This window comes from Bos javanicus, chromosome 22 (genome assembly GCF_032452875.1).
Source record: "Bos javanicus breed banteng chromosome 22, ARS-OSU_banteng_1.0, whole genome shotgun sequence".
NCBI lineage: Eukaryota > Metazoa > Chordata > Mammalia > Artiodactyla > Bovidae > Bos > Bos javanicus.
In genome coordinates, this window is record NC_083889.1 from 49,224,345 (window position 1) to 49,236,732 (window position 12,388).

The 12,388-nt window shown below is 46.0% G+C and overlaps 1 protein-coding gene across 5 annotated transcripts in view; it reads right to left on the reverse strand.

Moving 5' to 3' along the window:
• RAD54L2 (RAD54 like 2) overlaps window positions 1-12,388 on the reverse strand; it is a 109,976-nt gene that overhangs the window by 2,572 nt on the left and 95,016 nt on the right. For all 5 annotated transcript variants that reach the window (XM_061397489.1, XM_061397487.1, XM_061397490.1 and 2 more), the window contains exons 14-21: window positions 11,698-11,816; window positions 9,840-9,939; window positions 8,901-9,106; window positions 8,326-8,498; window positions 7,623-7,819; window positions 4,791-4,990; window positions 3,186-3,275; window positions 952-1,044 (exon numbers count right to left, since the gene is read on the reverse strand). In XM_061397489.1, coding sequence (XP_061253473.1) covers window positions 952-1,044; window positions 3,186-3,275; window positions 4,791-4,990; window positions 7,623-7,819; window positions 8,326-8,498; window positions 8,901-9,106; window positions 9,840-9,939; window positions 11,698-11,816 — 1,178 coding nt within the window. The remainder of the gene's footprint in view (window positions 1-951; window positions 1,045-3,185; window positions 3,276-4,790; window positions 4,991-7,622; window positions 7,820-8,325; window positions 8,499-8,900; window positions 9,107-9,839; window positions 9,940-11,697; window positions 11,817-12,388) is intronic.

Here is a 12,388-nt window from a genome sequence, read left to right on the forward strand (position 1 = left end):
TTGTTAAACTTTTTTTTAGTGTAATAATGGTGCTGTGATTAGGAGTATACCTTAATCTCAGCAAATGTGTACTGAAATATTTAGGGGTGAAATGACATGATGTCTTCAACTTACAAATAGTTCAAATAATAGGAAAGGAAAGAAAGGAAAAAGTTTCTGAAAAAGGTATCAGCCACTGGATAGAGCTGCAGGGTACGTGGGTGCTCACAGTGCTGTGCTTCACCTTGTCTGGTGTCTTGACAACTTCCATGATAAAAGCTGAGAGCAACAACAGTCTAGTTTCACACCTCACGGTGGCAGGATAAGTGAGAACCACTCCCCTAGCTAGAGGGGACTTTTGCGAGAGTGCTTAATGTTGCTCATGTGCCACACGTATGTTCTTTGACCTGGCCATCTGACTTCTAGGAATTTTTCCTATAGATACACCATGGGACTGTGAACCAGAAGTGTAACAGAGTAGCACGACAGGTCCAGGAACAGGGAACTCGGTAACGCACTGTGTTATACCCATCTAACTGCATCTTGTGCAAACCTTCCCCGAGGAACATCTCAAGGAAGGATAAGGAACAAGCACTGAGACGCACCAGTGAATGAAGACAAGAACAAACACTATATTACAGTAAGTTCAGTGTTTGTTTTCAGAATACAAAGTTACATACATATATAGTATATACATAACATATATTGTTTTAATATATACACATGTGCACATACATATCCCTGTACCATGTACAGAATATCTCTTGAGAAAAAAACAAAAAACAGGAATAAGCACTTTCAGGAAGGAGCAACAGATGGCTGGAAGTATAAGGGAAGAAAAACTTCTCACTTTACTCCTTTTTGAAATCTTTGAATTGTGAACTATGTATATATTATCTATTCAAAAAATAGTAACCAACCAAACCTGTCAAAAATACTATGTAGGTCAATGGAAAGTAGAAGCCACTATACCTGAGGCAGCCATCCGACCATCTTCAGGGGCCTTTGGTTTGCCAGTCGCCCGGACAGCAAAGATTCGCCCATCGCTGGTACGGATGTATGTCCCTAAGGAGAAGCATGAGGAAGACTATGAGGAGCAGACATGCAATACAGCCAGCCCTGGGAACTCCAGGCTTAGCCACTGTGGGCTCAGAAGGAGCTATAAAGTGGTCTCACACTCTTTTTCAAAACCCTGAAGTGAGGAGTGGGATGACTGAGCTGCAGACCCAATATTACTCATTTACTCCACAAACACTGACTGCGTGACTAACATACACCAGGCACTGTTCCAGACACTGAAGTATATACAAGACAGAAAATGGCCCTGTGTCTCATGGAGCTTAACTCTGGAGGGGGAGACACACACAGTTATACTAGAAAATATCAGGAAAGGGTAAATGCAATGAAAGAAATTAACGGGGTGCTGTGAAAGACAGTAAGTTGGCTCCCTCTGTTCTGGCCCAGGTTCTCTGGTCTAGGTCCTCCTCTTGATTGGGGAGGAAGCAGCCTCACCATCTCAATAACCGCCCTCCCTTGGTAGGAATAAATCAAGATGGGCATTCTATTCCCACGTGGCACTAGTCAACCTTCCCTTGGTCTTGGGCATGTCTTCTGATCTAGTTTTTGGTGCCAGGGCTGCCTCTTGGCCAGAGGTCAGCAAATTTTTTTCTTAAAGCATCAGTCAGTAAATATTTTTGGCTTTGTGAGCCAAAAAGGCTCTGTTGCAACTACTCAACTCGGCTGCTACAGCATGGCAGCTGGGCATGGCGGTGCTCCAAAGACCTTTATGGACAATGATATATGAATTTCATATACTTTACATGTCACAGAATAAATACTCTTTTGATTTTTTTTCCAACCAACTGAAAATGACAGAAAATATAAAATCCATTCTTAGCTCACAAGTACAGTAACAGCAAGCAGGCAAGATTTGGCCCGTGGGCCACAGTCTGCATACCCTCCCCCGCCTCCTCCCAGCTCTAGGCTAGGAAGAACCCAGTAAGAGGGCTGTGGACAACCTTCTCTGGCTATCATGTATTTCATAGCATCTTTTCCCTGAAACTAAGGGTGCTTTAACCCAACAGAGACTAGGGCAAAAGTCTCCTTACTAAACAAAGACCCTCTGGGAGCATCACAGAGCACGAGCTGGCATGAAATATAGGCTGCAACTGTGTTCTGACACCAGCCCGGATTTCTCCAGAAATCCCATCTGGAGAACTTCATGAGGCCAGAGGCAGCAGGCTTTTCAAATGACCACACTCGAAAATCCTGTCATGTGACCCAGGTATACTAATTCATCCACCGACTACATTTCCTAGTTGGAGATGTCTACTTCACTCTAGTCAAGAAGGTAAGACAGCACAGCAATATATGTGTTTGCTTATAACCTATTCCATTCTAATTTTGGCCTCCCCACGTGCAGTGTAACTGCCAGATATTAAGCTTTTGATTGCCAAGACACCCATCTTGGATAACAAACTGCCAGCTGTCAGGCACAGCTACTAGCTAAACTACGAGGTAAGGCACCTGGCTGCTCTCATCCTTGAAAAGTTCCTTATTAGAAAGCCTAGGGTAACCTAGATAAATAATCCTTGAGTGATTCTCCCCTTTTCCTTCCCACACACCAATTCCCACTCTTATGTTTTAAATTCACCAATAAGGAGTGAGCCTGTGAAAGCCTAGCCACTTTGGACCCTAATAAGACAGAGACCCAAGCCCACACACTGACTCTCTACCCACCACCTTCCTGTGTGGCCCTGGAGTATGCTGTGTGCCCTAGAGGACCTGTGAGTAATAAGCCTCGTGTTTTCAAAGTTGCCTGATGGTTGTTGCTGAGGTGCATCCTGCCATCGTAATTAAGAAAAACAAGGGCTGGTCCAGTCACAACACTGGCTCTGAGGAAAGGTATGTGGGGCTGGCCACAAGTAGGACAGGACCAGAGAGTGTCTCAGGCATTCCTAGCTGATACTATCGACAGGCTGAGACCAACAGAGAACAATGTGTCTAGCCAAACCCACTCTGAGAGTCCACCCCAAACTGGCCAAGCTCCTAGAAATGTCATTCTCTCAGGTTTCCCCCACGTTCCCCCACTCTTATAGGATGACTCCTATCCCCGCTCCAGCTCAAGCCATATGTCTTGATTCTGCTGGGCAGCTCACCACTCTCAACCAAAAGAGAGGGGAGGGGCCCCTCAGGCAGGTGCTCACCTTTTGTCCCACGGATGATGTGGATGCTCTCGCCAGCATTAATTCTTGCCTGTACATCTGTGGAGCTGTTGAGCCCGGGAATAACAATATCTAGTGAAGACACAGACCTCAGATTTAGATTACATGGGGCCTGACTGAAGAAGGGGGAGAAAAGGCCAAGTTCACATCCACCCTTCGATCCTCAAGGGTTTTCCCAAAGCATCCCAGTGGAGCAGAGGTCAGAACCAAGGAAGAGGAAGCAAGCAGTGCTGCTTGCAACTGCCTCAACAAAGAATACCGTGAAAACAAAACACTTTCCAGAAACCTGATCATCCTTCTCATCAATTTTCTTTGGTTTAATTGAAAAATCATAGAGTTTTTGATTTAGAAAATTTCAGTTAAAAAAAAAGTTTCCATTCAAATGGTTATTTCTATTTTCTTTCTCCTCCCTAAGCAATCTGCATGTATCTGCTCCTATCACTTTAGGCTCCAAGAGGCCACGTATCTTCCTTGCTGGTATTACTCCTCACCTAACTAAAGAATGAAGAGAAGAGTATTTTCAAGAATCAGGAGAGAAGTAGGATTATGAGAGGCTGTCTCTCTCTTTTTTTTTTTTTTTGGCCGTGCCACATGGCATGTACCTTAGTACCTCAACCAGGGATTAAACCGGTACCCACTACAGCGCAAGCACAGAGTCTTAACCACGGGACCACCCAGGAAGTCCCGAGAGGCTCTATCTTTGTTTTTAATTTGTTTCAAAAGAAGTTTTTTTTTTTTTTTTTACCATGAATATCTATTAATTTTCATACTCAAAAAAAGCAATTAAGATATTTTCATTAAAATGAATTATCATGAATATTTCTACATAACAAGATGAAAAACAACATCATGAGGTGCTTTCCTTCCCAACTACTCTGAACCACAGAATCAACTGCGGGGATGAATGCGCTGCCCACCTCTGACTGCTGGCCCCTCATGCTCGATCCATATTAAACTTACAAAGAACAAAGCAAGGTCTTTAACTAAGGACACTGAGAGCTGTCCTTCATGCCCGCTGACCCGACAAGTCAGGCAGGACTCAACACACTGACAACCTCACTCTGAAGACAAACCCTATGTCCAGTGACCTTCCCACAGTCTCTAGCGTGTTCACCCAACATATTCAATGAAACCCAGTACTGTGTTGCTACTCTTAAGATATTTCATTAGAATACATATTCTTCATGATTAGGGACCAATGCCTTCTCTACTTCCACTTAGAGTGCCAGTGCAGTATTGCCTAGAATGCAGACATTATTTAATCAATATTTCCTGAATGAACACAGGGATTCCCTGGTGGCTCAGATGGTAAAGAGTCTGCTTGCAATGTGGGAGACCTGGGTTCCATCCCTGGGTTGGGATGATCCACTGGAGAAGGAAATGGCAACCCACTCCAGTATTCTTGCCTGTAAAATCCCATGGATGAAGGAGCCTGGCAGGCTACAGTCCATGGGGTTGCAAAGAGTTGGAAACGACTGAGTGACTTCACCTTCTTGGGCTTTCCTCATAGCTCAGTAGGTAAAGAATCTGAACAGAGGAATTTAAAAAGGGACAGCATCCCTGGAAGAGAACTCAGGAGCTCCCAACCTGTTGTGGTGACCACCTTCTGCACAAGGACTCCCGCACGCTGCAGGTAGTTGATCGGGAAGTTCATAGCTGGGTTTGTGCTGGAGGCAGAGCTTACACTGCCTCCCAGCGGGACATGCCGTGGCATCATGGGGATCGGGGTGGACTGTACGGGGCGAACACTGGCCACGGGCTTCTCATCACTCTTCAGGGTTGGCTGCCTAGGAGAGAAAGACAAGCATACCAAGAGTTTGGCAAAACAGCCCTTACTTACCTTTCTGCAAGACTGCTAAGCCTCTCCAGACTTCCCCTTTCTATAGCCAGAGAGCTGCTGACAGAAGGATCAAAAGAAGCCGCAGGGTATGGTCAATTAAAAAGGAGACTGGAGACAGAGCAGAGACAGACACAGCGAGGCATAAAGCCTCTCAGTGTCTAAGAAGAATCAGATGTCAGTGGAGTAATGTCTTCTTGGAAATGTGAGGTGACATCTGCTCCTCTAGAATTGGGACTGCCTGTCTACATGCATCAGGAATTTGTCCTTAGAAGTCAGGAAGAGGCAGAGTCATGGTGGGGGGTGAGGGGCGCACAGGTGCATGGTGCATGCTAACTTCAAGACAAATGGGGACAAATGGGTGGAATTTTCCCACTCACCAAGAAAAAAAAGGCCGCATGACATCACATGTGCTGGTGACCTTGAGACCATCTGTCCAACATTAACCATCATCACCCTCTGAATCCTCAAGTTTTGGTAAGTAAGGCAGACACCTCTCTCCTCTGCCTTACTTTTCAGTGGACTTCTCCTGGGGCCAGTCCCTAAAATGGCTCTATAGTCACAGCCACCACAAAAGCAGGAGCAGGCGAAACACTGTGCACAGAAGTCACGCTTCTAAGTGGCACACGGCTGTGGCCAGCCTGAGCCCTGGTTGTGCATCTCTTACTACCAACACGCCAAAATGTTGTCCTGTGGTCAACGAGGCATTCCTCATTCTTTACCTTCCTTTCAGCTGGATGTTGGTACCTTGAGGAAGCTACTCATTTAAAGGTTCTGAAATTAAGTCCGTATCTCTAAGCTTTCTAAAGTCTGTGGGCTTTAGTTCTGGGAAAGAGACCCTCTGGGACTGGTATGTTCTTCGTCATCTGACTGAAACCTGGCACATAAAAGAACACACTTTTGTACCATGCTGCTGGAGCATGCCTGCAGAAGTGCTCAGTCACTGCTCTCAGGCTGCCTTTGGGCAAGCCCTGGGGCCCCGCAGATGGCCGGGATAGGCCAGAGAGCACAGCACGCTAACTGGGGTTTGGGGCCCTACTCAGACATTAGCGGGACTCAGGATCTAGCCCAAGGCCCATATTCTGCAGAGGCTAAGGCTAGGAATTTGGATGGGAAGGCCTCCTCACATGTACCCAGACAGAATAAGGAATCAGCAGGATCAAATGCGGTGAAAGGCCGATTCCCTCCACAGGGCCACAGTTGGGCTAGAAAAGGAGCTGACATCTCCTTACAGCCCAGCCCATTTGCCACACCTTGTCTCCATATGGTTTTTTTCCCACTGGGTTCAGACTTAGTCCATTCCTGTTGTTACAAGGAAAAGCCCAGAAAAGAGAAAGAAAAGGGGTAGAGGACAAGAGAGGAGAATGTGAGCAGGCAACAGTATCTTGGAAAATGACACAGAAATAAAGTCTGAAGTCTTTGAAAAGATAGTAATTTTCTGTTTGGAAGCATCTTACACATAAAAATTAGCAAATTTAATCACCAAAGTTTAGTCGTATAAAATCTTACATGGCTTCATTCAGTTCCTTTAGAAGCTCATTTGGCAAGCTTTTTTTTTTTTTTAACATGGAACATTCAAAAGAAAAAGTTCTAAAACCTATCCCTCTTAAAATAATTATTAGTATCTTTGCTGCTGCTGCTGCTAAGTCGCTTCAGTCGTGTCCGACTCTGTGCGACCCCATAGACGGCAGCCCACCAGGACCCGCCATCCCTGGGATTCTCCAGGCAAGAACAGTGGACTGGGTTGCCATTTCCTTCTCCAGTGCATGAAAGTGAAAAGTGAAAGTAAAGTCTCGCAGTCGCGTCCGACTCTTCACGACCCCATGGACTGCAGCCTACCAGGCTCCTCCGTCCATGGGACTTTCCAGGCAAGAGTACTGGAGTGGGTTGCCGTTGCCTTCTCCATTAGTATCTTTAACTCAAGATAATCAAACAATGTAAAAATGCAAACCAACCAAGCAGGAAGCTGATGTGATAAAAGCTATGAGGTACTCTGTCTTCTACTGAGAAGAAGAAAAAAAAAAAATACTGATAACTAACTATTCTATAATTTCCTACAAAGAGCCTCTGTCCCTGCTTAGCAACTGGCTTCCATGCTGTTCCTATCTTAATAGTTTTGGAAACTGTACTCAAGAAAAAGATCTTTTTGCTTAGGAATAAGGCACAGACACAGAATGAGATCCCATTAAGAGAACTGGAATTCCTCGAGTACGATTCAGGACGCATAGAAGACCTGGCCTTCACTCTTGAACTTAACTGTGAAATGAGGGCTAGGACCAGGACGCTGCAGATAGGAGGAGGCTGTGTGGGAGGCCTGGGAGTCTGTGTTAGGGGAAGCTGTGCCTCCCGGTGGGCCAGAAGGATTCTCCTGAGTCACAGGACCAGCAGCTCACTCTTCCAGCCAGAACCACTTAAAACACCAGGGCTGCAGTACTGCTTCAGCACCTCATCCAAGAGCAGAACCTATCCATTCAAGGCAGCCTAAGAGCAAGTTGTAGGCCTCCTTTTATTTACAAAAGGAACCAGTTGAGAGGTCTGGGCCTGGCCCAGCAGCACAGCTTCCTCCCTTTTCAGTGACTCACCAGTTTCTCTGACTGAAGGCAGGGATGCTGGTCAGGCTCTGGTCGCTGGCCGGGTAATACTGCGCATATGATGGGCGGGTGTAGGGGACTGATGTACGTTTGTCCTCCTCATAGCTCTTCTTTGCTGCTTTTTTCTCAGCCTTGGTCAGCTTGTGATCCTTTCGGTTAAGGAGCAATGACTCATGCTCAAAAGGCTCCTGGGGACACAGGAGGATGTTGATTTAATTACCAGTCTTTGTACCAACATGAATGATATACAAAAAGCCTTACTTTGAAACCAAGAAAGAGCTGGCTGTCTACAGTACTTAGCAAAGAGCCTGCTCTCAGACTCACAGGCACATTTACTCTTTCTTGTCAAGAGCATAAATTCTCAACTCTAACCTGGCACCAGCTTTAGATAACCTACGTCTGCCTTCCATATCAAAAGAACAGGAGAGTTCAGAGAATCACCACACTACATTTTCAAAACTTCTTTTGGCTAGGAAAACTCACCATGGCCAAATTATCCTCATGGCTGAGCTCACACTGCCAGGATGAGACAAGGATAGGATAGGTGATGGGGAGAGAGGGGGGGGACTGTCTGGGGCAAGGGAAAGAACCAGCTGAATTAATCTGCATGAAATAAAACTCTGGATGAAGGAAGCAGACAAGCCTCCCCCAGTGGAGAGTGCAGCACTGAGACACATTCACACCGGGGTCCCACCTTGGTGATGAGGTGAGGGTACTTCAGACAGGCAAGTTGGAGGACTGGCTCCTTGATCCCCTTTACATTCAAGGATGTTTGGGGAGCTGGCTCCTTCTCCACGAAGTGCAGTAGGTTCTCCACCTCCTTTCGAGTAAAGTTCAGCATCGGATTGAGATCATCCACCACCCGATCTAGAAGGGAAAAGACATGAGGAAGTCAGGTCTCGGCAAAGGAGACCACAAAAGCACCGCTCCAAGGACTGGCAGAGAGAAGAGACGTGGTGGGTGGTGTAACTGTCACTAATATCTAGAACACCTCAGGCTACTCCGTACCTAAAAGTCAAAGAGCAGGTCTGAGACCCTCATGAAACAGAAATATCTTAAGAGATACCTGCATAATCAGGCTCAGCTCTTATCATTAAACCCATCTTCAACAATTTGAGCTATATGTCCTCATAAGCAATTATTTGCATCAAAAATCGAAAGCCTGCCTGTGTTTCCTTTCCTCATCCTGCCCCTCTCCTCCCCTCCTTTGATACAATTAGAATGGCAGTCTGTATAAACGTCCTCTTCTGAGCCTGAGAGATGGCCCACCTGACATGCCCTGCTTCGAAATCTGACGGTCATAGATCTTCTTTTCGAGGGTGAAATCAGCCACAAGGCGATAGATGTGACAAGGCTTTTTCTGGCCATAACGGTATACCCGACATACAGCCTGAGCATCATGGCAAGGGTTCCAGGAAGCGTCAAACACCACCACTCGGTTGGCACCAATCAGATTCACGCCCAAACACCCAGCCCTTTAAAACACAAGCCAATAATCACAGCAAATGATTAGTTTAAAGACAGTTTTCAGATAGGTTTTATCCCCTGTTACTCCTACCTGAATATCCTCCTCTTTATCCTAAGCAGAACATATTGGAGGATTCTGCTGAAGAATAGTACCTTCCTCAGGCACTGAAAGGGTGCCCTGAAGTTCCAACACAGAAGTACCTACCAGATCAGAAAGAAAATCCACTCTCCCACCCCTCTGTGATGAGTGAGGAGTGATGTCACTGAGTGAGGGGAAGTGTCTGTGTTCCAATGTTTCTGATGTGTTTGGTCTAACAGCTTGGGAGAATGACTAGTTTATACCCTATCAAGGGCATTCTGATGCAGAAGGCAGCACAGCCTTCAAGCTGCTTGGCATGAGACAAACTAAATGCCATCAGCCTTTTATAGTTATATTGCACTTTGTACTTTATAAAAGCACTTTCACATTCATCACATTGTCTAAAACTCAGAACAGTCCTGAGAGAAAAGCTAATTATGACCACTGTGAATGAAAGTCTCAGAGAAATTCATAACACTATCGTTATTACCCTTCGAACAAAATTTCCTTTGGGGGCCCCCTCTCTCACCTCAAAAACAAGTCACAAATCTGAGATCTTTATCTCTTCTGACAGAACTTGGACAAGCCTTTGGGGTTCAGGCCCGTGTGGCCAAATGCCCTGAATGCAGCCCTCTGACTTCCCCATTTCAGGATCCACTCACCTTGTGGAGAGAAGGAACAGCCAGGTGGTGAGGTTGCTGGGATCATTGAACTGATTAATGAGCCGCTCCCTCTCAAAGGCAGGGGTGCTACCATCTAGCCCTGGGACAGAAGGAAACAAACAAGAAATGGATGATGAGCACAGGGATACACAGAAAAATCAATGAGCAAACGGATTTTTAAAACAAAACAAGACAAACACTACAGTGCTCAGATTCCATGCCCTGGACATTCCGTAGGCACCTACCATGAGACCCAGGCATCTATAAACTGTGTTTCTCTCTTTAGTACCTTGGGTCAAATCTAAGGCCAAGGTTCCTAGACTTCAGAGTGCATAAGAATCACCCTAGTTAAGCAAGCCTGGTAAGAACTGGTTTAAGGTTACTGCTCTGCCTCAGTCCTGTGAGTGAGTACAAAAGGACCAAGGGTTTTCTGTTTTGATAAGGAAGGATGATGTTCCTTCACCAGGCAGGAATCCACAGTTAACAAACTCTTAAGGCTAAGGAGTTGCTTGAAGGAGACATTAAAAAAATACAAAAACCAAATGATCTGGAGCAATCGGATGGGACACTAGAATGAAAGGAGGGACGCTCACAAGAAAGAAAAAGTAGGCTTCAGTTAAGAAAAAGGAATAAGGGAGGAGAGGTTACATTTGTCACCTGGAGGAAAGCAGAGAAGAAGGCAAAGCTAAGGGCATGAAATACTACATGGAGAACTGAATTACTACTGATGTAGGAAGCCTGGTATTAACTGCCTGGTATTAAAGGCTCCCTCAGTCAACACCCCAACCTGGCTTTCAACCTGAGTTCCCACAATTTCCAAGCGCAGGTCAGCACTGATTCATCACGGGACAAGCCTACAGTCAACACACGGATCTTGGGTGGTGGAGTCTCCTCGCCATCCCCTGACCCTCCATTTCTCTCAATCTTTCCTTTAGGCCAGGGCTTCTCAACAAAAGGGATTTCCCCACCCTGCTCCCGACAGGGAACATCTGGCAATGTCTAGAGATGGGCGGGCTGTTATAACTGCATGGATGCTGCTGCCATCTAGTGAGTGGGGGCAGGAGATGCTGCTAACTCTACAATGCCAAAGGCAGGCCTCTGTAACAATTAACGGGCCAGAACGTCAGTATCTGCTCAGTAAGTGCCTGAAGTCAGTAATTTTCAACTTTTTTTTTCTTTACCACCCCATTAAGGAGCCTTCAAACACTCTTTTTTCCCACCCCCAATCACCATGCTCTCCATTAAATTTTCATACCACAGATATACTGTATACTATTTAATTAATTAATTACATGCATATTTGTGCTTTATAATTCTAAAAAGTTCCCATTTTTTGGTCCCCTGGTGACCCGATTTTCACCTCGTTAGGGACACCTTCTCCCCAGTGAGAATACATGATCTAGGCTTGTGTTCACTGTTCTTGTGTGGCCTAGGATGATCTTTAGGCCACACCAGCTCTGTATATTCAATTTCTCTCCATCTTTGCAAGTCGAGTCCAAGTTCCACCTCCTCCAGGAAGCCTTCTCCAAGCATCCTCACCATGTCGATTCTGTCTGCTGTAGAACTCCGGTGAGGGCAGTCAGCCAGTGCTACCTTAAATCTGTTCTTGCATGCCAGGGTGATGCCAGGGCATCTGCCTTCAACATTTCTGCCCTCCTCGTACCTGGCCTAAGCTCCCCAGCCTTGTGCAGTGCCTCACACACGGCAGCTTGCTTTTAGTATCTCTCTGCTCCCTAGCTAAATCACAGATCTTCCTGTGCATGTGATGGAGAATGGAGAAAGGAGAGAGGAGAGAGGGAGAGGAAACCCTCAGGCAGACCTTGCCAAGGCTCTGCAAACAAAGCAGCAATGAACTCACGGAAGTAGCTGACGTTTCGAACCCACTTCTGTACTCCTTGCCCCTCAGCACCAGGTAGACAGGGCACTTCTCGCTTCCCTAGGAACTCCTCGATTAAAGCCAAGGTGGAAAGGCTCTGGCTGAAAGGGACACATTTGGTTCAGAAGGTTCCCGGACCCGAGGGAATCTTGTTCCCCAGTAGGCTCCCCTCTAAGAATGAGAGCTCACGCATCCAACTACCCACAAAGAACCACCCTAGCTCATGAGGGAGAACAATCATCCACACACTTATCACCACCACCCCACCAAAAAATTCTCTAACCTATTACTTCCTTGATGGAAAAAAATCCTGAGATTTAGCTCAGTACAGAGTAACACATAGCATCAGCATTAAAAACTGTATGAATATACATGAGATCGAATTATAGGCCACAGGCAATATTAGGATTTTACTAAGGAGACAGATCATTTAGCTGTTTCCAAGTTAAGCAGAAAGCTAGACCATAAAAGCAGCAGGACACTAGGCTCTGCCAAAGTCAGAATCCCTGCTTTTTTGTCAGAGTATGTCACACATGGGAACCCCCACTGTGAGACTCCCAAGCCAGGCTCCTGCCACTTAGCTCTCACCGGAGCATAATCTAGTTGGAACAAAGGAGAGGCAATCTACTTTACACCTGTTTCTCTGAGAAGTGAGGCCTTGATGGGACTCAAA